Source organism: Coloeus monedula (assembly GCF_965178545.1).
Source record: "Coloeus monedula genome assembly, chromosome: 6".
Lineage (NCBI taxonomy): Eukaryota > Metazoa > Chordata > Aves > Passeriformes > Corvidae > Coloeus > Coloeus monedula.
Window position 1 is genome coordinate 60,770,240 of NC_138786.1, and position 27,074 is coordinate 60,797,313.

The 27,074-nt window shown below is 39.4% G+C and overlaps 1 protein-coding gene across 3 annotated transcripts; it reads left to right on the plus strand.

Moving 5' to 3' along the window:
- Window positions 1–76: 76 nt before the first annotated feature.
- Window positions 77–26,348, plus strand: EXOC5 (exocyst complex component 5; the record flags this gene model as incomplete). Of its 3 annotated transcripts, XM_082283158.1 has the most annotated exons (19): window positions 77–223; window positions 4,798–4,889; window positions 7,183–7,330; window positions 7,718–7,912; window positions 12,074–12,138; window positions 12,581–12,609; window positions 12,756–12,865; window positions 13,348–13,392; window positions 13,501–13,641; window positions 14,734–14,816; window positions 15,259–15,468; window positions 15,717–15,752; window positions 16,643–16,790; window positions 18,882–18,990; window positions 19,805–19,925; window positions 20,340–20,426; window positions 22,664–22,772; window positions 23,754–23,969; window positions 24,117–26,348. In XM_082283158.1, the coding sequence occupies 19 exons, from the start codon at window positions 197–199 to the stop codon at window positions 24,303–24,305; spliced, it is 2,160 nt and encodes a 719-aa protein (XP_082139284.1). In that variant the 3' UTR covers window positions 24,306–26,348. The 3 variants fall into 3 exon arrangements, with proteins under 3 accessions (XP_082139284.1, XP_082139285.1, XP_082139283.1); XM_082283159.1 differs by lacking the exon at window positions 15,717–15,752; XM_082283157.1 differs by lacking the exon at window positions 77–223 and having other exon boundaries at window positions 4,726–4,889.
- Between the last annotated feature and the right edge of the window lie 726 nt (window positions 26,349–27,074).

The window sequence follows — 27,074 nt, forward strand, 5'->3', positions numbered from 1 at the left end:
CGATGGCGGCCGGGGAGGAGCCGCGGCCGCGCCGTGACCGCCCGGCGCAGCCCCATTTCCGGCGGGCGGAGGCGGCGCCGCGGCCGCCGCTGCTGCTGCCGGGGCGGGGGACACAATGGGCGGCAGCGGCGGGGCGGCGGCGGCGGCGAAGGGGCGCTGAGGAGCCGCCGCCCTCCTTCCCTCCCTCCCTGCGGCCATGGCCACCACGGCCGAGCTCTTCGAGGTGGGTGCGGGCCCCGCGGGCCGGGCGGCGCTGGCCGGGCCGGCTCGCTGAGGGGATGCGGCGGCCTCTCCCTGGCGGGCGGTGTGTGGGGCTGGGGAAGCGGGGGAGCCCCGGCGCCGCCCCGGGGGGTGCGGTGCCCACCCTGCCCCGCTGCAGGGCCTCCCTCCCGGCCGGCTCCTGGGTGCTGGCAGCGGACGGGTGACAGGCCACGCCAGGCCCGGCCCCGCGCTCCTTCTGCCGAAGGCACCCCTTCGCCTGACCCCGGCGCTGAGGTGTCAGTGGGGCTGGCGTGAAATAAGGAAATAAATGGCTTTGCCCTCCCTTTACCCGCGGTGGAAGCGAGGCACGGAAGGAGAATAGCTCAGGCAAGGCCACGCAGGAGCAGGGCAGGAATAGCAGGAATCTGTCAGATTCTTCCCGTGGAATCACAGAATGCCCGTAGTTGGAAGAGACGCATGAGGATCATCTCCCTTCTGAAGGGAGCCTGCAGGAAAGATGGAGGGGGGACTTTTTACAAGAGTGTGTAGTGACAGGACAGGGGGAATGGCTTCAAACTGAAAGAGAGTAGGTTTGGGTTATATATTAGGAAGAATAATATCACCCACTCGACTGTGAGGGTGCTGAGGCCCTGGCACAGGTTGCCCAGAGAAGCTGTGGCTGCCCCATCTCTGGAAGTGTCCCAGGCCAGGTTGGACAGGGCTTGGAGCAACGTGGGATAGTGAAAGGTGTCCCTGCCCATGGCAGGGGGTTGGAACAAGATGATCTTTGAGGTCTTTTCCAACCCAAACCATTCTGTGACTCCAGTTCCTGGCCTGGACCATGAGCTCTTATGATAAACCTGTGATAAATGGACAGTTTGTCTCTACTTCCTCTTCACAGGGACATGGTGTCATCACCAGGTGTCCTGTATTTGCTCTCCAAGTCTCTCAAAAGCTGGTTGTTCATCTCGTGGGTTATCACTGGGACTCACTTTGCCTGCCCAGCCTTCAGGAAAGGGTCTTCCTGTTTCTCTGGAAGATCCTATATCTGGGGTTTGTGTAAATGCATTGTGTGCACTTGAAATTATGAATCACTGTGATGGCACACGAGTGTTATGACTCACATCTTTTGGTTTGCACAGCTTTAAAAAATAGCAGGACTAAAATACTGTGTTCCCATAGCTGGATGCCAGGTATGGTAGCCTCCCTCCACCCTCTAGGACCCCCTTGATTTCTCAACACGATGACAGTGCAGTTCTGTTCTTTGTGGGATGCTGAGTGTCAGGTAACTTGAATATGGAAAGAAAACTGTTTGTTTTGGCTGCTTTCGGTCATGCAACAACTTTTTTCCATTTTGCAATAGCAAAAAAGATGAAATTGCAAATTAGGTGAGATTTTTGCCTGGAGATTGGGGCTGGAATTTGTGTTTCCCACCGTGGAATCCAGCTTGTTTCTCCTGCTTTCACTTCCCTTTCATTCTGAAGGCAAGAGAGTTTTTGTTGATGTCCACTGATTTAATGTTGCCTAGTCAGTTAGTTTGAAATTGTTGCCTTACATAAGAGCATAAAGATGAGTTTGTTATGGGAGTAACCCTTAGCTGTCTTCTGAGGGTGGAATTTGATTGCCATGTTTTCATGAGCATGTGTTCTAAAGTAAATTTCAGTAGAGATATGTGAAATTGTATAGTAGGATCTGTGCCGAAAATTGACACAACATGAACTCAGTTCTCCCTCACATAACTTAAAGCATAATTTAACAATGGATACTTCTAAACTGGTTTTTAATTTGGCTGGGTCCGGCCTAGTTTCATTTGTAAACACCAGATCAAACCAGGTTATCATGCACTTCAGGCATATCTCTTATTAAATCAGGAGTATTGGCTGAATGGATGGGATCACGTCAATTCATCTGGAGCCAGAGGGAAGTTCAAAGCTCAAGAAATTGACTGTTGGGGCTCATCTGATAACAGGCAAAGGACTTGCAAATGACATTTGTAATAGCTGATTTTCAGCAATTTCTGCAGAGCAGGATAGGAGACTTAAAATAGGAATAAGGCTGTCAGCTATGAGTAACCCTGTTATCAAGATAGCATTTAAAAAAGCAAATGTGTATGGAAGATACAGGCTAAAGTAAAAACTTTTGGATCTGCGGTGGAACCTGGGAAATCATGTCTTAAAAAGACACTGTTGAATTTCATTTATTCCTTATAAATCAGGTAGATTATTTTTAGGTATCCTCTGTGGAAATTTGGAAGAAAAAGCTCATTTTATTTCTCTGTTGATCAATATTGTGCACATAATATCCACTGCAGTTAATATTTCTTAAATAATACAGAACAGGATTTATATGGTTAAAAAAAACTGAAGGACAGGTCTCCTGTGCAAGTATTCTTGAATAAACAGGTATTTTCCAGGAAGAGAGCTGCAGGTTGTTTGTGTACACATGCACTCAAGGAATATTTAGAGGGGTATAGAGGCATGATGGGTGGAGAAAGGTTGGCATTGTAATATTTTTTTGGGGTTCTGGGGCATCTACATCAGATTTCCTTAGGAGAAGAGGCTTGCAGAAAAACTCTGTAAATATTGTTTTACAAAAAGGAAAAAATATTCAAAGTCATTATGTGTGTATAGGTGAATTATCTTTTAGTGTGAACGTCTGGGGAAGGGAGAAAGGTAGAAAACATTATCTGCACACACAGAGTACCAGTAAACCCTTTATACAGGGTTCTTCCATACTTGGCATTAGTATCCTTGTAACCACAGCAGTGCTCCAGCTGAATTACAGGATCTTCAGAGGAAAGATTGGGGATTTTCATACAAAGGAGGAGTCCTGCAAAGAGCCCTAAGGTAATTGGGAAGCTGGAGGCCTCCCCTGAAGGGAATGTTACTGCACTGAATGACTCATTTAATCTATAATTAAAATTGAAAGAATGTTCCCAAACTTTTAGATATCAAGATGGCATAAAGAGAGAATTTACACTTGGCATGAAAACGTGACATTGTGACTTTTGATGAAAAGGATTCATGTGAAGGAAACTTCACATTGTATATCAGGAAGGATTTAGTTAAAGAGATGAGTGACTTGTAGGGAAATTGTTTTTATATGGTATCAACCAGTTATTTTTGAAGTTTAGCCAAGGAGGCTGAGCACAACACAGTACTTGAGTCAGCCTGTGGATGAGGAGTTACTGAGTGATAAAATTTCTGCCCTGTCTATCAGGATTCAGCATGTAACAAAGTATGTTTAAAAACCTTTTATCTTCCTGGTTAGTGGCTGGGCCTGACTGGATAGGGCATCATTTGTTTCTGAGGAAAGAGACCTTGAACGGGCAATATTTGCTTTTCAACCCTTGGTTTTAGTTATGAAACTAACTCTGTAATGCTGTTTTTCCACTCCTTATTACTCGTGACAAAGTTTCAGACACATTGATACAGTAATCAATGTAACGCCTGTGTAGGTCTAGTTTGGGGTTTTTTTACTACTTTCATTTTTTTTCAACTAAATTGTATCAAAAGCAGTGGTGGCATGTTCACTTGTTTCATTAAATACCGTTGTTAGCCAGAGCCACTCCCAGCTCTATTTTGGGTTGTTTCACACTTTTAGAACTGTTGCTGCTTGTAATTTAAAAGCCTTCTATAAAGTCCTGCTGGTTATGAGAACACTTTTCTTACTGGTCTTAGATGTGCTGATGTTGGCACCTAATCAATGCTGCTGAAGTGATAAATACCATTATTTTTAATGATAGAACTTGGATTGTGTTTAGAGTAATTTTGTATTAACTACATGATGAAGCATTTGAGCTGGTGTAAGTATTAGGAGGTCTTGGGTTTGTAAGTGAGGCCTCTGCCTTCAGAAAACCTTGTTGGGCGGAAAAGTAATTGTACCTCTTTACCCTTGAGCGGTGTTTTTATGGAAGAACCAGCAAACATTATGGAAGAAACTTGTGTAACCTTGAGTTTTAGTATCACTCATGCCTTGTTTTTTCTACCTGTGGAAATCAAATTCATCCCCTATTTTTATGCCTTTTTTCCTCCTTTTTATCTGTTCTGTTTCTGCAGCTGCAGTTTGATGTTGGGTTCCGTCCAGCATCATCTTGTGCTGGGTTTTTTGGGCAGTGCCTTGATCAGTTCTGTCTGTGATGCCATGGTGTGACAGAGAGTTGAACAACTGTAAAAACCCCTTATTTTGCCACGTAATTTTTGTAGGCAGATGAATTCTCTGATGTGTTTTGCTGTGCAGCTGATGGTTGGCTCTGGTGATGTAACCTCTCAAATCATCTGCAGGGTTCAGGCACTTTGTAATGACAAGCCACAAGCTCAGCTGCAAATAAGGTCATTTAGAGCCAACTCTTCACAGACCTGCAGCAAATTCTTTGCAAGTAGTCTGATAATATCTAGACTTGATGTTCCAACTCACCATATTAAAAGCATTGTTCTCAACAATAAATACGTAAACCCAAGAGGTGATGGAATAATTGTCAACACTGTACTTTTGATTATAGTAAAGCTTCTAAACACTTCCAAAATGATGTGTGAGCACCTGCTGAAGCAACAACCTGCTGTGACACATTGTAAAGAGTTTTTCTTCTGTGACCAGGAGCCTTTTGTGGCAGATGAATACATTGAACGCCTGGCATGGAGAACACCTGGGGGAGGTTCCAGAGGTGGAGAAGCTTTCGATCCGAAAAGGTAAAAATCAAAATGCACAATGGTCACAGGGGATGTATCTCTAATTGATTGTACTGTTTTATTCCACATATAACAACAAGCCTGTGTGCAGTGGTGCTGTGTGTCCAAGGAGGTTTTCATTTGGGAGAATTGCTAAAATTTGTGACCATGAGCCAATTATTCAGAACTAATTACTCAGTAACAAGAGTTGGGAAAGTCACTTTCTGATTGAGACCTTTTGAATGAAGGAGAATTGATGTTGTTTGTGCTTGTCAGACATGAATGTTCCTAAGTACTGGAGTTGCTGGATTCAAGCATAATACGAGGCTTCACTGCTATGAGAGTTAAGCCAATTTAATGAGTTTCTTACTTTAGTTTCCTGAGCTGCCTTGTTTTAAGACACAATAGTTTGCAAATAAAAGGCACAGAAAAGTAGAATGGCAAGAGAGGCAGCTCTGGGGATGAGATCTCATGATAAGCTAATCTGATTTACTAAAATATCAGAAAATTAACCTGACACAGTCAAAGGACATTTCTTTTGAAGCACTCTGGCTCTTTGGAGGCGTGTGAGAAGAGAAAGGATATTGTTGAATTTCTAGCAAGATGCTGGACCCTTGACATTCAGTCTGGGGCCTGTATCCTATGCAGAGCTTTGCATGTGGTTTAAGTGGGAAGAAGCCTGGAAATACACAGCATTGTTCCCTGGAGCTCTTTCTCTGTGCTTTTGCCCAGTATATACTTTAGGGTAGTTCATGATTTGCACCAGTACCAATTCAGTTTAACAGATCTTCTGCATTTCTGCTGGTTTGCTTGTGTGAACTTCTGTGAGGCACTTTCATATTTTTCAGGACAATCAGGAGAAACCTGCATCAGTAAATATTTTTCTTGTGGCATCTTCTAGTATTGAGCTGGGAGCCAAAATTAATATTAAAAAACAAACAGATCTTTTGGTGTCTATTTTTTTCATTTTTAGAAGATGCTGCTTTTGTTTGCTAGAAAGAGTGTTGGAGTCTTTTATTTCTTTTCTGAAAACCTGACCAGCAGCTGCCTCTTCTGCTTTTTTTCCTTTCTCAACATATTCAGCACTGTTGTTGAATAAGTGCTGAGTTGACACAAGATCTGTTTAAAAAACAAACCCCAGCCTGAATCAGTTTGTTAAAATTAATAGCGGCTGCCTGCATTTCTCTAGGCTTTTGTTTGAAAGAATGCTTTGTGTCACTGTTGATTAAATTTGATTTTCAATATACTTCTGTAAACTTAGATGTGTTCCTTGTGGTTTTCTGTGGAATCTACTGCAATGTGCTTGCTCTTGGGCTTCTGGCAAGCAGGGAGTGAAGGAGAGGAGTCACCAACATCTGCCTCAATCCAGTTTTCTCTAAGAAGTTGTGTCTTCATGCAACTGACTGGGCTAAAAGCCTCTTCTGACATTAAACCTGGACAGCGGAGTTCTGAAATGTTTCAGATGTTTTCAGTTATTAGCATGAGTTTTATGGCTGTGGAGGATCTGGGAATAATCCATTTCTTGTCCAGTGACTGGGATATTTAGAAAAGTAAGAGCTGAAAATATGACTGAAATGGGACAGAATGGACAAAAACAGGAACGAGAAAGAGAGAGATGTTGAGACTAGAATGAAGACAGCAGAGGAAATTCAAGAATGCATTCAGATGTACTTTGATTGGGAGGAGTAAAATGTGTGTCTGAAAGAAAAGTCAATGATGGGAAAGGGCAGAAAAGCCCTCTAAAATGGATATAGGAAGAAGTGAAGTCAGCCAGAACAACGTGAAATTATGACTGTATTAGTTACTTATTAATAATCACTTATTGTAATGCTGATTTACAACTTTACAGTAACATGTGCAGTAGAAAATATTTTTCTGTTGTATCCCTTACACTGAAGGCATGTAGTGGTCTAAGCTTTATTTTTCCATATGAGACTTACTTAGGGAAGATGGGGATGTAGGGGTTTTTTATCTGTGGCAGAGCTGCATTGTTGAGTGATTGATATTTTGCTGTTCCTCTCTCCTTTGGCCCACCATACACAGAGTTTTAATGTTGGCATAGAGAGCTACACAACCAGGGAGATGTAGCTTAAAACAAGATTTTAGAAACAGAAAATTTCTAAACTTTAAATAAATTCAAAATTTATTTTTAAAAATTTTATTTATTTAAATTTACAATTTAGAAACATTTCTAAGTTGGACATGGTTAGATCAGCCTTGTAGGCAAATTGCTTTTTCTGAGGGGTTTTAAGCTCTGCAGAAGACAGTGTCTTTCAAACTAAAGCCTGTTTTCCCATATTTTATTCTAAATCAGATTATTGGAAGAATTTGTAAATCATATCCAAGAATTACAAGTAATGGATGAAAGGATTCAGAGGAAGGTGGAGAAACTTGAACAACAGTGCCAGAAGGAAGCAAAGGAATTTGCCAAGAAAGTACAAGAGCTGCAGAAAAGCAACCAGGTAAATCCAAAGGGTAGAGTCAGTGGGAAGCTGTGCAAGTTTTCAAAGCATCCTGTGCTCCTTTAACATTTCTTGATACAGGGTGTTGCTGTTTCAGATAAGAATAAAGAGGGTTTGGTGACAGTTTCTCCTGTCAAAGGGGGATTATCTGCATGTTTCATTAATGAGTGTTAGCAATGCTGGAAGTGGGGAGTTTTCACAATAATTTAAAGGAAGACACTAAACTTTAATGGGTTGTTTGTAATTAATTAGCAGTTCTGAGTAGCTCTGTGGTTCTGAGATGCAGCATCTGCATTCACTGTGCTTCTTCCTGAAGGAAATCTTGTGTTTCCTGAAGTACATGAAATGGAAATCATGAGTTTAGTGTCCCTCTCTGTGTTCTCCCAGGTTGCCTTCCAACATTTCCAAGAACTGGATGAGCACATCAGCTATGTAGCAACTAAGGTCTGTCACCTTGGTGACCAGCTGGAGGGGGTAAACACGCCACGGCAACGGGCTGTGGAGGCTCAGAAGCTGATGAAATACTTTAATGAGTTTCTGGATGGAGAGCTGAAGTCTGATGTTTTTACAAACTCTGAAAAGGTAAGAGCTGTCAGCGGGATGAAAGCAGTTCAAAGCAATAAGCAGGACTGCCCTAATTACAAGCTGCTACCATGACTTACCATGGTCAGACTTCAAACCACTGAGTGACTGACTTGTTAAAGTTTCATTGTTCTGAAATGTAAATTAACAACACTGGGCTGCAGATTGCTGATAAAGCATTTGTATTCAGTGATGCTTAATGTGGCAATGTTGGCATTTTTCATTTTATGAAATTATCAGAGATTTGGGAAGCGCTGGGAGGGCAACTTTGGAGTGCAATACAATATCTGCCTCTTTCCTTTGAACCCCTTGCCTCAGATCCATCCTGTAAAGCAGACTGTTTCTGAATGCAACTTCTTTGTGAAACTTTGCTCTGTTGGGTCAGTCCACTGGCCTTGGATACCTTTTTGTCACAGCATGCCTTTGGGCTTTGTATAGTCCTGTGGTTATGTCTCCACCCTTGGAATTTAGAGGAACCAGGCAGGAAAACTTCAAAGAAATGTTCAAGCATTTTGTTTTTCTTGTGCTTCAATAGTATGTTCATGAAGCAAATACAATCTGAGTGGTGTGACAAACAGAAATAAACTGAAGGAAAAGAGTCCAGCCCTAAGCAAAAGGGCACATTGGATTTCCCACTGCACTTTAAGTAAAGTTGTTGATTTGGGTTTGTTGGTGGTTTTTTTGTGTGGTATATTCTGAAGAATCTTCCCCCTCTCCTTAAATTCTCTGCAGTGGTATGGTTGTAGTCAGGAAAAAAATTATAATATGTGGAAACAGCAAAACCTTGATTTGCACATTCGGCAAAAAAAGATGTTCTTGAAATGCAGCTCACAGAAGACCTGAGAGCAGGTTAATAGTCACCCCCTCCCGTCTGAGCTGGAGGTATCTCTCAGGGAAATGAAAAGCTAACCATTTTATATAGTTGTATTCCCAAGAAGTCAGTGCACAGTGACTTTTGACTCGTGGTCTGTGCATATATGGTAATTAGCAGTTGATAGTTTGTCCTAATTCAAAAGGGAGCAGAGAAAAACTTCCCTGATTTCCAAGGGAAACAAAGGTTTCAGCATACTGAAAGTTCTTCTATGGACAGCCTTTTCCAGAGCTGCATAATTTTTTTCTTTTTTCCTAAGGAGTAATAAAACATGCATTTTACAAATATTTAATGGCAGCATGGTGAATAGCAAAACATAAGTTAGAGAATGATGTGTTGTCTGCTCAAGAGGCTCATAGAATTCAACTTTCACTTTATTTGTAAATTAAACTTTCATGATACATCCTGTTGGAGGACCAGAAAAATTTGGTAGATAAACAAGGTAAACCTGGAAATCAGTAAACAAATGAATTTCTGTACACCCCAAAGAATAATAAGATCCTCATCAAATCTGGAGGAAGGCAAATGTAAAGGCCTTAAGTCTTGTGCCAGGGGAAGGGTGTGGGAACACAAACAAGAATTTCAGGATACAAGTTATCTTATAGAGGCCAATTTCAGCCAGGTGAATTCTTTAAGTTTTTCCTCCTAGTTTAAACATTAACTTGAAGAAGTGTTTGTAAAAGAGCCTGCCCAGACAGGAGCTGTTACATCTTAATGCATCTTTGAACTAAAAATACCTCTGAAGTATGAGATGGTAACAAATATTCTTAAATGTGAAACCTTAGTGCTTTGTCAGTGTCTTCTGATCTTCAAACTGATAGGGGTTTTAGATAATGTTATGGACGATGTTATGATTTTTTTTTTTGTGCTCTGCCAGCCCTCACAAGTGTGGACTTTTCTTTGAGACATTGAGGGGATACTGTGAAAGGAGAGGCACAAAAAAGAATGTAATACAGTTATGTTCCAATTGATACTTTCTCAATAGTGTCTGTTCTTAAAATCTGTTGGATTCCTTTCTTTCCCTACACTCCATTTGTTGCTTCTCACTTTACTTTCTCCCAGCCATACTGAGCAATTTCTGACTTATCTCTGTGAAGGTTTTTCTTGCTGTCTTGTCCCTTTCTGTGTATTGTGTCTTCATCCTCTGAATCCTTATAATTTCCCTTGTGCTGCCAGCTAACCAGTCTTTCTCCTGTACTGAAGATTCTTGATGTGAGCAAATCACTCCAGTTAACACAATTAAACTATCAAAATGACCAGCAGCTCACTTGTTTATCATGCAATAACATTGTCCTGCTTAATATGTTTACTATTATTCTTATGTCCATTTCTCTGTTTATGGTCTGTACTTAATATCATTTCATTATGCCTTTTCACTTGTGCGTGTTGTGTGTTAAAATTCTCTCTTGCCATTATTCCTCCATGATTTTTCAGTTGTTTTTTTCCCAGATACATTATAGCCTTTAAGTTGTATTTTACAAAATCAATATTTATTTTGATTTTAGTGGTTTACAGAAGCCTCATTTAATTAAAAAATTAAATATGTCCAGGTTTAAGCAGAAACCGTGGAGAATTGATTTGTCGTGGCTTCTCTTGTGCATAAGAAAAGGTCCTGAATTCAATAAAATCTAGGTTAGTTAACAGCTATTGTGTGAAGAGGAAACAAAGAAAATGTTGTGTTTGTGGTATTTTTTGTTGGGTTTTTTTTGTTTGTTTGTTTTGATTTTGTAGCATTGGTGAATAACTGCTAATATATAGACAATTCTGTTGATCACAGTTGTTAGGCATTAAGGATGCTACAAGCTAATAGAAATAACTGCTCTTTCATTGGATTTATTTGAGGAGTGTAGCAGCTTCTGCCTTAAGAGGCTATTGTAACTTGACAGTTCAAAACATAAGCTGCTCTTAATAGTCAGAATGGATGCACTTTGAGTGCCCCTATTTTTGCTGAACAACCAGCCTGGTGTGATGCCTGTGCTCTCTATTCTTACCTGTGTGTCTGCTTCTATTTTTGAGAAGTTTTAATCCAGCCTGCTCTAAGTGGTGGGAGAATAGGATTTCATTACTTCCTTCCCTCTCACTTCAGTTCCCTGGATCATCACTAATTGGAAGAACAAGATAAACTGCATATTCTCCATGTTCTCCATTGTGTCAGCTTATAAAGCTTTTAATCATCAAATAATTCGGTTGCAAGAGGTTTCTGAGACCTTCAAGTCCAGCCATTCCCTCAGCACTGCCAAGGCCACCACTAACCCATGTCCCCAAGTGCCACATCCACATGGCTTTTAAATCCCTCCAGGGATGGGGACTCCACCGCTGCCCTGGGCATCCTGTGCCAGTGACAACCCTTTCCTTGAAGAATTTTTTCCTAACATGAATCTAAACCTCCCGTGGAGGGACAACTTGAGGCTGTTTCCTCTTGTCCTGTCCTTTGTTCCCTGGGAGCAGAGCCTGACCCCCACCTGGCTGCACGCTCCTGTCAGGGAGTTGTGGAGAGTGAGAGGGTTCCCCCTGAGCCTCCTTTTCTCCAGGCTGAGCCCCCCAGCTCCCTCAGCTGCTCCTCATCAGATGTGTGCTGCAGCTGTGTCAGGTTTGGCCCAGTCAGCACTGCTTAAATCCACTGAAGTTCAGTTGCAACCAGCTGCCTTCCCCACACTTTGAAATTTGTGTTTTCCGTCGAAGCAGTCACTAAGCGCCACTTAGATCCCCTTCCTGTGCTGATTGATGGAAGAAGAATAATTGATAAAAGGTTTTGCTGCCCAGAACAGAGCACAGATTTGCATGCTGTGTTATCTATTTATTAACTTTTGTATTCATACATCTATTCTTATTTTGTAGCTTTGTAATTACCTGACTTCCATCTTGATTTTTGCTTTGGACCTCAGAGTTTATAATTTCTAATACATCTTCCATTTCTCCTTCTTTGGGAGAATTCTTTGCTTTGATCCCCTTTTGCCCCTTTCTCCCCTCTCCATGTCAAGCATGGTCATGGGTTTTTTTGAGCTGTTTGTCCAGGCAGCTCACACACCTCCACCAGCATCCCCAGTGGGAACATATAACAAGACTTTTCACCATATTTTGACCTATATAACTTTATGTTAAATAAAAATACCTTAAGCATCTTAGAAGTACATATGGGAACTTGAAGGGGTTGATCTCTTCCATGGGTATGTCAAGCAGCTTTAGAAATAGGAACTTTGTGTATGAAAATTGGACAGCGCAGGGGGAGGAAAGGAACAGCCCAAAATCAGGCCTTTTTTAATGATTCTGTCATGTTTTCCTCTCACCAGATTAAAGAGGCAGCTGATATTATTCAGAAACTGCATTTGATTGCACAGGAACTGCCTTTTGACAGGTAAAAACCTATCTGAACATCTTTTTAAGAAAGTAAATCTTCGCATAGCTGTGATTTTCTGATGCTTCTCTTGTCTCCCTTTTTGGTGCTGTGCTTAGTGATTCATGGAGCTTTTGAGCTGGATTGTGTGCTTATTTCTCTCTCCTCTATTCTCAAATTTGTGTTCACGCACTCATGTTGTAGGATCATCTTTACATACACATCCTAAACTGCTTAACAGAGTTTTAATGGGATAATTTTGCTTTGCTGACTTAATGCTAGATTTGAATTAGATGCTTGTAGGTTTTTAGGGATATAAAGCGGGTAACTTTTCTGTCGTCTTTGTGCTACATGTTTTCATTTTTAAGCAGAGTGCCTGCTATTCGTGATCCGGGATGCCTGTGATTTCTCATGTGATGTGGATTTGAATTTAATCATGCTGTTTTTTTGTTGTTGTTAACAGGTTTTCTGAAGTAAAATCAAAGATAGCAAGTAAGTTATCTATCCAGTTCAATCCATAATGCTGTATTTGAATTGTTAAAGATGATTAAAGAAGTAAGCAATACTGTCAGTATTACAGTTTTTGCCTGTATTACGTAGCCTGATGGGTTTTTGTTGTTATCCCCTTTCCTCTCCAGGTAAGTACCACGATTTAGAGTGCCAGTTAATTCAAGAGTTTACCAGTGCTCAGCGGAGAGGAGAAATCTCCAGAATGAGAGAAGTAGCAGCAGTTCTACTTCACTTTAAGGTAAAAACTGAGGGGTTTAATTTAAATATGTGGATAAAACCAACCCACGATACAATAAGTGCCTGTTTTGAGTGAATGTATTTGCGTGGGCACAACCTCCATGTCAGATAATGTGTAACTTCAGAAGGACTGGGCTGTTCAATCTGAAATCAAATGCAGGGGAATAAAGGAGGCAGATGAAGAGGATTGGGGGCAGCATCAGTGGAGAACTTTCTAAGATAATCTCTTTTTACACGGGTGTGAACTGACTTTTATGCTTGAGCAAGAATGTTGAAACTTGAGGTGTAGATCCATGTAGAGTGGTGGCAAGTGGAGTTATGTTAGATCTGTAACAAAAATGGGTTTGGAAAAGTCTACACACTGGAGGAGTCTGTATTTTTTTACAGTAACTTTTTCACAAGCGTTGTATTTCCTTGATTTCATTTTCTACTGAAAGCATGAACAACCTGCTCTAACACTGAGTTGTTTTGCTCTTTCCACAGGGATATTCCCACTGTGTTGATGTGTACATAAAACAGTGTCAAGAGGTAATGCAGTTTGTTTTACATCATTCCTTTATTTACATGACATTGTTGATTTATTTAGTCCTATAGGTTGTTGTAAATATATTCTAAGATGTGCTTCTCAAACCCTAGGGTGCATTCCTGAGGAATGATGTCTTTGAAGATGCAGCTGTTCTCTGCCAGAGAGTGAACAAGCAAGTTGGAGAAATCTTTAGCAATCCAGAGACTGTGCTAGCCAAACTCATTCAAAATATCTTTGAAGTTAAACTTCAGGTATTTCAAATTTTAACATGTTGAAGTTCATTTAGAAACCTCTTAATAACAAAAATTTATCCAGTAATAGCAATTAATGAGAATTTGCAGTATTTGTAATCTTTGTATAAGGGTGTAGAATCATAACTCATTGCTCTGTAACAATTCAGACAGATAAGCCCATATCAAATAAATCTGCTTGTGCTCTGCATACAGGGTGACTGCAAATACTCAAACTCAATATGTAAAATTATTAGGGAATTACTGTGTTCATTGGGTAATTCATGAGATGTCATACACGAGTTTGATTTCTTCTCTATGCCCCCTACCAAGAATATGTCAGGAAAAGAACTTCCACATTTCACATCTTTAATTTGCTTCTTCTTGGATTTGGGTGTCATGTGTGAGGTTTGCATTGAATAAATGAAAATAGTTTATGTTGTGAATACTGTCTTGCAGCTAATGTAATATTTATATGAAAATCTAGAGTAATTGAAAATACTAAATTTTTCATCCTGCAAATACACTCACTTAAGTGCTTAAAGTCAGCAGCATGACTTTCCTTGCAAAAAGCAATTTCCCTGGAGATGCTGCTCTTATAGTATAGAGATTGAGCTTGTGTTACAACCCCAATTTTGTGTATCAGTTTTGAACTAGTATTTTATGATAAATAAGATTTTTGTCCAAATATTTGACGATAAGAGGGCTCTAAGCTTTCATCTGCTTTATGTATGTATTATGATAAGCAAATACGTAACCATCTCCTTTCCCCACTCTCAACTGCAGAAATGCCCTGAGGCCTCTGGTGCTTTTGATTCTTAAAATGAGGGGATTTTGTTTTAGTTGGTCAGACATATTTTCAAAGCCATCTTTCTTTTGTCTTTGCTTCACACATTACTGTTTTGTAGTATTAAATCATTTTCTTCTACAAGTGTGTTTAACTCTCTCTGTGGATAATGCAGGAAGTGTGAATTAGAGATTTAAAAAACAAAGGAGAGGTGAATTGCATTTAGTAAGATCTATACTTTGCAGGAAATTCCATGTAATTAGGAAGTAGTGAGCATGACCTGTGGTTTCCAGTTGATCTTCTAACAGGTGTACCAAATTTTACAGAGTTATGTGAAGGACCAGCTGGAAGAACACAGGAAATCAGATGCAGAACAGTATCTTAAGAATCTCTATGATCTATATACAAGGTATTTATATATCAATGATGAAATTATTGGATTGAAATTACTGGAAAATAAGTGGATTTATTGTCAAGAAAAAGAAGCAAAAAACTACTCATAAAAGCTGAAAAATTGTTATGTCTATTAACCTTTACAGTGAAGGGTTTCCTAAGGAAAGTTTAAAATGGCCATTCTTATTTTCAATGGGAATTATTGTGATTCTTCAAGAGTAATTTTAAAACTGTGCAAAAGCCAGTCCTCCCCATCTCACTGGCAACTTGATTGCAGTGGTGCTGTGTGTAATTAAACATGAATTATGTGAAATCCTTTACTTAAATGTAAAACTGCTCCAAGTCTTAATCACCATCAGGGTTCTGTTGTGCTGTGTACTTTACAAGCATGTAATGCTGTAATTCATCCACAATCAACCTTTTCCTCCCCTTCCCTTCTTTGTTTCTTTTGCATAAAGAACCACTAATCTGTCAAGCAAATTGATGGAATTTAACTTGGGTACTGATAAGCAGACTTTCTTGTCTAAGCTTATCAAGGCCATTTTCATTTCCTACTTGGAGAATTACATTGAGGTGGAAATTGGCTATTTGAAAAGTAGGAGTGCTATGATTCTGCAACGCTATTATGATTCCAAAAACCACCAGAAGAGGTCCATTGGCACTGGAGGGTAAGTTCCTTCTGGGAAGTTTCATAATTTTAAAGTGGAAGGGAGGTGGTGAGGGGTGAAAAGCTGTATTTGCCATGTCAGATGCACAGTGATGAACTGCCAAAGACCTACAGCTTTTTATAATTTGCTTTTACTTTATATTCTGCTCAAAAGTGTGTTGCTCTCAGTACATGTGAAATGTACTCAGTGTATGGTATTTGTACATGCTGGAAATGAAAAATACCAGTTAAACCTATGTTTCAACTTAGGATCCAGATCCACAAAAGGACTGAAGCAAAACTAAGGTACCTAAAGCATGTATATGTGTTTATCTAAAAGCATACATTTTTTTTCACCTGCCCAGGTCTTGTGGTCCCCTCCCAAGACCTAGGAAGGGGAAAAGACCATAGCAATGTCAGTGAGAAAGCTCTTAGTGAGCCCAGAAGATGCAATGGACTTAGAGAAAGGTAAAACAAGACTTCATTATCCTCAGGGTAGAAAAACTAATGAAGGAGTAGTGAGAAGTGGGATAGGACATATTAAAACCTGTATGAGGCAGAGGTGCTAAGGCTACTGCACCTTTCAAAGAGCTGCTGGGTTCAGCGTGTCAGGAATGAGGAATGATATGGAAAAAGCATCAGTGAAGTCATGAAAAAAAAAGCAAAGATGACAATTTAATTTTCTTGGGGAAAATTAAATTTATTGTAGTGTGTAACTGTATGGGTTGTTTTATGCATGGAAATGTGTCGGAGCATGCTTGACTAAATCAAGGACTGCTGAGATAATGGATGAGGATGAGAGGATTTGTGGGTGTGGATGAGATAGGAAGCTCTCATTAGTGTTTGGAAAGTGCAGTGTGACAGAGTGGATGGAGGCTAAATTTGTCCACAGAGCGTAAGTGCTGTAGGATTGCAGTGAAATCACCCTTATCCCACAAAGGGGAGTAGCTGCTCCCATGTGTGAACATGCCATGCTAGAAAAACAGTTGACCATGGAATCAGAGGTGGTAGTTTTGCATTTACTGGCAATTTTTGTTTTTAAAGCTTGCAAGATTTGTCTTAATGCTTGCACATCCTAAACTGTGTCTTGGGTCCTGTTTTTTGAGTTAACAACTAAAAGATCCTAAATTGTTGTTGAGTTTGAGGACCAAAATTTCTACCCAGTGAAATGTTCTTGGGGTCAATCTTTGTTCCAGTATTCAAGACCTCAAAGAGAGACTAAGGCAACGAACAAACCTACCCCTGGGGCCAAGCATTGACACACATGGGGAAACTTTCCTGTCACAAGAAGTGGTGGTTAACCTTTTGCAAGAAACCAAACAAGCTTTTGAAAGATGTCACAGGGTAAGTTTGCTTCCTGTGATCTCCCTTAGTGGTATAATTTTGTGTGTGAAGTCAAGCTTTGAGCTTAAGTTTTTGGTTGAGGTGTGATAGGAAGAAGAAAGGACACTCTCAAATTCTCCTTTGTGTTTTTTATGGAAATGGGGCCACAGTGGAAGCTGAGGGTTTGCATTTCCATGTGGATCTAGTTGTGTTTTGTGAGTATTAATGCTGCCTATTTTTGGAAGAAGTGGGGATGGTTAAACCTACTGGCTACATTGCTTTTCTTACTAAATTAGACCCCACATCTGAGAAACCTTTAATGTGGTTTTCTTTTCCTGCTTTAAAAATACACTGAATAGTTCAACAGTTGTTTTCCTGTCTCAAATGTAATTTCTTATTACACTAGTGAATGATCACCAATAGAATGCTGAGAGGAGTAGTCTTAAACGTTGTTTACATTAGTAACCCTCTGCAGTTCTTTAAATGCTTTAGACTAACATGAAAAAGGTATTTTACTTCTGATTAAATTGCTGGTTTTCCTGCCTGTCAATCATATTTGTCTGGTACTTGGTGTAAATGAAAACCCTTGAAATTTAATTGCAGACTTAAGTGTTAGATTTGTTTATTAGCTGAACACACTGATTTCTAGGAAATTTTCATTCCTTTAACATTCTCAAAGAGCTTAGCACAGAAAAACTTCACATCACATATTTAGATGTTTTAATATTTTATAAACTTAGTGGGGCCAAAGATAGAACAGGGTACAGGCACGGGACTGTTACCTGCATACCCTTGGGATCACCACCTTCCTCAGGGTGAGAATCAGTGACTGTAAGGCAAGCAGGTACATCATTATTTTTCTCAATATCATAGTTGCTAGAAGCAATTGTTAAATTCATGATATAAACTAACCTTTTCCAAATATGCATAGCCCCTTTTTTTTTTTTCTGCCTTCCTGTTGGGATCAGATTCAATATAAATTATTTTAAAATAATTGTCATAGGGTGGAAACCCCAGTGGATCTTGGCATGTAAGGAGATTTCCAGAATTAAGGTTTTAGAATTTAGGGGTGTGTGGTCAAGGCAACTCACTGTGCAAAAGATGAGTTAGTCCCTGGCTAACTAATTGTGGTATTTATGTCACATAGCAGAGCTGTGCAGATACCCTGGCTCTGCCATCTGGGATTGCTTTAGGAAGAGTAAGTTGGTAATTCTGCTGTAGCCATATATTTAAATGTTTTGCTGTTTGGGAGTCTCTGGTGTTGGGTTTTTGAGTTTTTTTGGGGGAAATACAGCAGAAATATTTGAGAGTGTTGTGTAAATTACCTCGAGTTGCAGTAGTAATCTTTCTTCCTTGAAGCTTCATAAAAGTTCTTCACCTAATTCCTTAAGAACCAAAGCTGTATTCCCTAGGTACAAAAGCCCTGTCACGTTTTTCTTTAGAAAAAGGATTTACTGACAGGTTGCTGTCCGAAATCCCACGTTGCTTACAGCTCATCAAAGTCCAGATGCTGAGTGTAAATGTGGGCATTGCTGCACTTAATAAAAGTGTTCATGCTCCATTGACTCCAGCTGAACTGTGCTAAACGTAGCTGAGGTTCAGCTGCATTATTTTTGCTCCAGTGATAAAAGAACACAAACTGGAGGTCCAGCTAACCCAGGGTCCTGCTTCTCACTGTGGGCAGTGCCAGGAGAGTATTAAAAGAATAAAAATGCAAGGTATGGATAGAGTAATCTCTTCTGTATGCATTTTCCCAGCATCTAGTGGCATACAGGTTAGGTAATTCCTGAGACTGCATCTGGAAAACTGCTGTAAGGACTATTAATTTATATCCTCTTTTATTATTACTCTTATTATTAGACACTGTTTATGCTTTTGCTTATTGTAGCATCCTGTAGCAGCTTCAGTTTACCTGTAAATGCTGAAGGATTTATTGATATTATAGGCCGTTCCTGAATAATTCTCTGTATGGATATTTTTCATTTAGAATAAAATTCCAATTTAGCTGGAATACTTGTTACATTTTAAGCTTATCCCCTATGCAATATCCAGTAAACTTTCAAATCTATGTAGAACTGACCTTTAGGATATTTTTTTTCTTTTTCTTTAAAGCTCTCTGATCCCTCTGACTTACCCAAGAACGCTTTCAGAATTTTTTCTATGCTTGTAGAGTTCTTATGTACTGAACACATCGATTATGCATTAGAAACAGGCCTTGCTGGTGAGTACAGTATTTCCTGAGCATTTCATCTCCTTGGCCTTTCTGTGCAGGTGATCTTTGCTGTGCCTTATTGATTGGCCTTATTGAGGATGTGTTGGTTAAATGAAATTTGTTTAGTGTGTTTGGGGGTCGACATTTAATGGCTTCTAAAGTGTAACTTTCATTTGGAGAATTGATGCACGGATGGAAATGTACTTCTGTCTTCAAAAACTTTTTTATCACAGAAATTGGGACATCAGCATTCCCTCTCTCTGTATTCTGTGTCGTAATAGGAGAATATTTTTATATTAATATAAATATAATATTACATATAACATATAACACTACTATAATATTAATATAATATTAATATATAATATTATATATAAAAATAATATATAATTTATAATATAAAATATATTTATATAAAAATATTAATAGTGTTTGTTGATAGGAATTCTGTGCTTGTTTGTATATTCATGTGTTTGGAGTGACAGTAAATAAGAAAACTTCTTGTTTAAAGAAGTTAAAATCTCACAGTGAGAACCCATCTTTCTTACAAGACAGCATCAAACTCATGTTCTGAAGGAGTTTTTAAATTGACTGCTCTGTTTTGCTTTCAGAAATGTTACCAGTAAGGTATTTCTGTGCTTCTTATGCTTGTTACTAATATAGCTACGAGAAGAGTTCTATATATGGCACCATGGTAAATTTTTGAAACTCTAAGCCTGTGATTGAAGCATTCATGGAAAAATTCTGCATATTTAAAAAGTCATCATGCTAATTATAAGAACTGCATATCGTTACAATTCTAATGAAACTTTCTTTGCTTTAGGCATTCCCTGTTCTGATTCAAAGAATGCAAATCTTTATTTCTTGGATGTTGTCCACCAGGCCAATACTATTTTCCATTTATTTGACAAGCAGTTCAATGATCATCTGATGCCATTGATCAGGTACCTTTGTTTTGATTAACATTTCTTCTAGTCGGTTTTTTTTGGTGAAGGAAGCAATTCTTTTTCATTTCTCATCTCTATTAAGAGGAGTTTTTGCTTGGAGTTGTTCGGCTTGATATTGTGGAAGATAAAATACTGTCATGGGAGGGGGAAGAAGGGAAGTTTAAACAAATTGGTTCCTTTGGAAACAAATGGCAGAGGGCAAGCTCCAGGAGTATTGATAGGAAGGAGAGACGTGTTGCTCCTTGGAGACTTTGCTGCTGTATTCCAGGTGGGACTAAAGGGGATTTGTGGCTGTGCCCTTTTCCTGATGGGGTGGGAAATCTTTGCTAGATCCTTTTGGAAGCAGCAAACCCAGCAGACAAATTTGTTTTGATATTTTAACACTGTCACACATCTTCTATACTGTTACAGTTCCTCTCCTAAATTATCTGAATGCCTTCAGAAGAAAAAGGACATCATAGAACAAATGGAAGTGAAGCTGGATATGGGCATTGATAGGCAAGTAGAAATTTATACTTTCTCTTAATCTTTTGAACCACACCTTTGTGATACATGTTAACTGTCCTTTTAAACATGAATTATTCCTGAACTCAAAATGGATATTTTAATTTTTTTTTAAACAGATAAACATACATTACTGTGCATAGGAAATTTAGATTTTGTGTGAGTAGAGGGTCATGTTTTCTGTGGCAGAATTCTGACCCATATATGCTTCTGGAAGGATGTTAAAGGATTTTGGTTATGTCGAAAGAGTGCAATAATTCAGTATTACCTTATTGTCTCAAACTGGTTTTTTTCTACTTTGAAAGAGAGAGAAATCATTGATTGAAATAGGTTAAACACTTGCAGGATTTCCATTAGGAGCAAGGTTTGACAAAAATAGGTTAAATGATTTGCTGGGATCTGTGCAGTGCTGCGGATTAGACCGAGTCGTGGAAGTCTGGAGACCTGGAATAATTTTGATTCTGACATTGACTTGCTTTGAGGTTGTGACTCATTTAATCTTTTTTTTATTTCTCAGAATAAAAATGAGGGGATAGCTATAAAAATTGCAAATTAAAATCACAGCTGTTTTGCAGCAGAGGAAAAAAATAAACTAACGAGCTTAATATTAGGAAATGGAGCTGTTGTGTGATGCCCTACTTATGATTTGGTGTATTATTTTTATGCAAGTGCAAAGAGAAAGGTGGAAAGAGGGGATGTAAGTGGCAATTGAGATTTTAGCTGCTCCTGCTAAGTGACCTTAGAAGTTTAAACACAAAGTTGGAAATACTTGAAGCACCGAGGCCATAAGCTTGGATCTAGATGCATACAGGTCATGCATCCATATTCCAATGGTTTGTATCTGTTTGAGTTAAATAATTAATCTCTTAAAGACTTAGGAGAACAAGTTCTTGTCAGAAGACAGTACATTCAGAGGTTTGTGGATGAAGAATTCAAAAAAATTTGTGTTTTCAGCACATTAAAAAGAGAGATTTGTTTTGAGATGAGCATTGCATATAAAATGTGTTTGTGGGGCTGTTTTATGCTGCTTTGTGGTGCTGCGGATGCTGTTGAGAATTGATTGTCTTGCTTAAAGGAATGAGTTTAAAATATAAAGTGAATTTTTGAAATGTTGATGGATTCAGCTTTATCCAATCTGGAAAAGTCCAAGTGCAGCTTCTTGTAAACCATTCCCAGCAATTATCTACCTCAGTAAAAGTGATTTATTAGCCAAACAGAATTAGTTCACCTGGCCGTCTCTCAATATATATTTTGTGTAAACAGTCTTCTGGGGGTATCTATTCCAAATGGAAATTGAGGAGAATGCAAAATATACTTTCTTTAAATTATATGTATTGTGGAATGAAGTACACCTGAAGTGAAAGCCTGAGCTCTGGGCATAGGAGAAAAGGAGTTTTTCCCCTCTCTGGATACCTGTATTTTTTTCCGCCCCACTCCAGCTTGAATCCTTCAATGCCTGTAATGTCCTTGACAGTTTTCTTTGGGAAGGATGGAGGGGTGAGGGGGGTGAAGGAAGGGGAGTAGAAAAGAAGAGAGCCAGGGGGATGTTCCTGGCCAAGGTGGGTACTGGGAGAGGTTTGCAGCCTCTGTCACCTGCTTTTGTTTGACCCTTGCTTTGGACTCGAAAGAAAGCAGAGCCTTGACCTTGTATAATGTTCTGAACAGATAAATCCTATAAAGGAGAAATAATTGATGCTGTAAAACTCCATTAGATTTCTAGGAACAAGAGAAGTACCAAGCTCTGGCAAAGGAAGAGCTTTTTTCTTCCCCCTCACCCTTCCTTCATTTTCCAAGTATTTTCTGATGCTTGCTTCTGACTAATATGCAATGTGATCTGACTCTGCTGACCTCCTTGGAATGCTTCTGTCAGATTCTCTCTGCATTGAAGGATGCTATCCAGTCTCTTTGAAGAGCTGGATTTGAATGGATTACCTCACAATTAGTGTGTCCCCTTTAAAAGTAGCAGGCCAGCAGGCTGTGTGCTGTGCTTCAAGACACTAACTTGGAGGAAAGAGTTTTTGGGAGATTTTTTTGGCTGATGCTCCTTTTCCTAACTGCTTACATAAAATCAAGTATATCTTCTCTATAGAAAAATGTTGGTTGCTGGGGTTTTCCCTCGTTGCCTTATGCTGCTTAGTTTTATACAGGATCATGTCAGTATATGTAAATATGAAAATCAATGAAATAAAAAAGTTCCCTTGAAAACCCAGTCTGTATTTGTAACTTTAAAGGACACTGAATTGTATGATTGGACAGATGAAGCACATCTTGGCTGCAGAGCAAAAGAAGACGGATTTCAAACCAGAAGATGAAAACAATGTTTTGATTCAATACACAAATGTAAGTAACAAAGTCCCAGCTCATGCGTGTTGTCAGGTACAAGATGTTCCTTACCACACTCCCATTAGACAACATGTGCATTTGCTTAATTTACTTCCATTTGGCACCAAGCACCTCCAAACCCTGTTGTGGACTATTTTCTCAAGCTGAAAAGGAACATGAGTAGTTTTTTATCTAGTGTCAGACACAAATCAGTGGGTGCTGGAGGAACTGGCACGTTCTTCCCCCTCCCAAGAGGCCCAGATTTGGAACAATGCTTTCAGCTGAAAATTAGCTTTAAGCTATCAGTTTCAGAAAATCAATTATCAGGTACTCTCTAGTTGCTGGATTCTTTTTCCTCTCTGAATGGCAGGAACATGGCAGAGCATCACAGGTACAGCACAAACATTTTGCTGCACAGTGTTGTCCTTCCCATTGAGTGTGTCTGAATTCCAGCCTAGGGGTGCTGGGGTGGCTCACATCAGGCTCTTTTTTGGGAACAAGGCAGGGATGAGTAGGGAACAAACTCAATGGGAGGAAGCGAGAGCATTCCCTGAATGCCTGCAGCCAGGTGGGAATGGGAGAAGTGCAGCAGTAGGATGTAGAGTCTGGTACTCTGTGGGAAGGGTGAAAATCCCTGTATAGCTGTTAATTTGGATTTATATTGTGACTCACAAGAGGTTTTTAATCACACACCCATTGGATCATTGAATTAAAAGTCCAAGTTAAAATGTTGTATTCTGAACTGATACGAACCATAACTTAATAGAATCTTGTCTTGCAGCCGTCTTTCTGCTCACATTTTTGCATCTTTGTGTGGCAAATAAAAAGAAATTTGGAAAGTTCTTAATTGGAGAATGACTAAGTTCAGTGATGTGTTTTGAAAGTTTAAAGTGAGTGACTGATGTTCGGCTTACGATGTAGAAGCCACTTTGAGAAGAGCAGAGTTCTAGAAAGTAGATTACCAAATTCTTATTTACTTCTTTGTATTTTTGAATCTAGGCTTGTGTTAAAGTCTGTGGCTATGTTAGAAAACAAGTGGAAAAGATCAGGAATTCCATGGATGGTAAGAATGTGGACACAGTTTTGATGGAGCTTGGGGTTCGTTTCCACCGCCTCATCTATGAACACCTACAGCAATATTCCTACAGCTGCATGGGAGGAATGCTGGCCATTTGTGACGTGGCTGAGTATAGGAAGTGTGCCAAAGACTTCAAGGTGAGCCTGTCCATGAGGAGAGAATCATGGTTGTAAATCCTCTCTCAGGAGGAAGCATTTTCAAGATGTAGATGGACATTCTGTTACAAGACTTCAAGCAACTCTAATTATTTCTGGCTTTTTTTCTTTGTTTTCTCTTGCCCACAGATTGCGCTGGTCTTACAGCTCTTTGATACCCTGCATGCACTTTGCAACCTTCTGGTTGTAGCCCCAGATAATCTGAAGCAGGTTTGCTCAGGAGAACAACTTGCTAACCTGGACAAGAACATCCTTCACTCCTTTGTCCAGCTGCGTGTCGACTACAGATCTGCTCGTCTTGCTCGCCACTTCAGCTGAGAGCCTGGCAGGAAACCTCGCACCTTTGGGCAGCCTCAGTTGTTAGAAAGCACAGGGAATTATTTCTTACCAACCATGGGTGTAACTTTTGTGGGACAATGACTGTTCAGGATAAAGCAGCAGCCATATTTAAACCTGACCATGTAGAAGGCGAGCAGGTAAAAATCTGGATGATGTTTCATGTTAGCTCAAGTTCTCCCAGTGAAAAATTTCACAAATCTACTTGCTACTGATATTTTTTTTTTTTTTAATTGGAGACATGTCAGTGTAGGAAAGCAAATGGTGCATTGAAAGTATCTTAGTCTTCAATATTGAATTATCAGATACCATTTGTTAGACTTGAACCGCAGAGCATAGCATAGGTAATGGATTACATAGAATAGACCAGTGTAAAAACATTCTTCATCAATTTTAATGACTTAGACTTCAGCACAGCTAATCATAATCAAATTATCTTTGATTGGTGTTTCTAAGTCATTTCTTTCATTTAAAACATTATCCTGCTCAATGTAATTTCTTGCTCTAATTAATTAGCTTGGAATTTCTTTGAGATGTAGGAGTAAAACACCATCCCAGAAAGACATAATTTATTCATTGTGTAGCATTCTAAACAGAACTAAAGTGGTGGAAAGTTTTGGATTTTTTAATTTTAATTTTGGTTCTTTGGCTTTGTTTATTTTGTAACCTAATAGTCGAGGGCCCACTGGAATGTACTGGCATTGTATGATCTGACATTATTGTTTCTGTTTGATACCAGCACACTGAATTTTATATATGCTCCTGAAGTAAATGCAGCTGCCTTGCCTAAGGCATCCTTATTACAAGTGAAGGTGCCCATTGTTGGGTTACTGTAAAAGAACTTTTTCTCCTGTCTCATTTTGTATGTAAATGAATTCAAATTCTAATGAAGTGAAAGGATAAAATGTAGCCCAGTTTTTCCTATGTGGCAGGAATGGCTCCAGCAAAAACCTTGTGCTGAAGAGAATTGATCCTCAGTGCCTGAGCAATATAAAATGTTGAAGTGTGTGAAAGCTGCTCTTCCACTGATCATAACTTTAATATTGGACAGAGGCTACTCTGTGTGTGTTGTGCTCCAGGGTTTATGCAGGTGCTCCTGACATGGACCCATAGGGTGCATACAGTGAACTGAAGCAACACTGGTGTTTGAAACATCTGGGATGGCTTTTCCACAAGCAGCCGGAAATTGTTGTAAATAGACCTTTTTTCAGAGTGGGTTCTTGTGGAAACCAGATTGGAGCTGCAGTGGAACAAATCCTTTCTAACACGTTCCTTTTACTCTGGGCTCAGCACATTACGGAAACTTCTTTGTCTCCCACCTCCAGAGCAGCATTTCTATCCATTCTCTTTATGGGTTGGTCAAATAATTTTATTTTCCTCTTCTGTTAATGAATTCCCAGGTGTAGTCAATATTGACAAGACTTGTTGGAACTTCTCTTGCTTAGCTGGGGTTCTCCTGCTTCATTTTGGATTTAGGGGAGCATTCTGTCAGTAAACAAGGGAATGGATGCCAGCCTGGCTCACAGTATCCAGGGAGTCTGGCTGCTCTGCTGGGCTGCTCTGCTCTATTCCTCGGCCATGGCAAAGCCACAAAGGGGTTTGGACACTGGAGGAGGCACCTGCTTGTAGTGCTGCCATTTTTGTCTCAAAAGCTCTGATGTGAATTCAGATGATACCTCTCTGTTACCTCTGTAACTGAAAGCCAACAATTTTAAGGCTGTGGTTTTATGAACCAATACAAAATCTTTCTACAGAAAAAAAAGTGTCAATTTGCTAACACTTCAGAACAGTGAACATCATCTTGGGATTGCAGATCACAGAAGTGCTTCAGAATTTGTTGTATGACTGTTTGAATTTTTTTAAGTTTGTATGAAATGTATTTACCATATTTCTTGCTTTATTAGCTGTGTTTTCCATGCATATGCTCAGTGCAATATTTCCATTATGCCTGTTAACAGGAGGCAGCAAAAAGTAGGTGAATACTTAGATATGTAAACTCTTCCTCAATAAAAATAATTCCTTCCAGATACTTTTTTCATTTCATTTCCATGTTCCTCAAAGATATTTATACTCAATTGTATAAGCCCTTCTATAAAAAAAAAAAAAAAAAGGAAAGAAAAAAAAAGTAAAAGAATAAAAGTGATTTTACTGACCAAATTTATCACTGGTGTGAGCTTTCCCCTTCCTTTAAAAAATCTCCCCATGCACACACTGAAAGTTTCTATTTCTGGAGAAGGCTGCATTGTCAGTAAGTTTATTTTATAATACAAGTTGGATTGGGATGGGGTGGGGGAACTATAATTTTCACACATTTTTAAGTTTAGAGCTCTTACAGCATGTAATTTAGAAAAATATTTCCAGTGGCTTCTGAATGGAATAAAATAGTATCTAAAATACAAATATGCCTTTGAATGTTCATATAATGAGTTAAAGTATTGCCTGTCTAATGTTCCCTCCTACAACACAGGCATTTATTTATCAGGCTGGCAGCCAAACCTGGGAGGGGGAGAGTGTGTGTGTGTGTGTGTAATTATGTTGTCTACAGTTGGTGAAAATGGCTTTGCAGTAACCTGTTGTAGTCTGGAAAAGAAGCTGTGTTTTTTCCAAGTCCTGTAATTTATTAAGGTCATTTGCTATTTTGTTCTGTTGGCGTGTGCACAGAGGGCAGGAAGGAGATCTGTAAGAATGCTTCACAAGTAATGCAAAAAAATTGGGAAACTAGTGCTTGGAAATTTATAGATATTGAGGGTA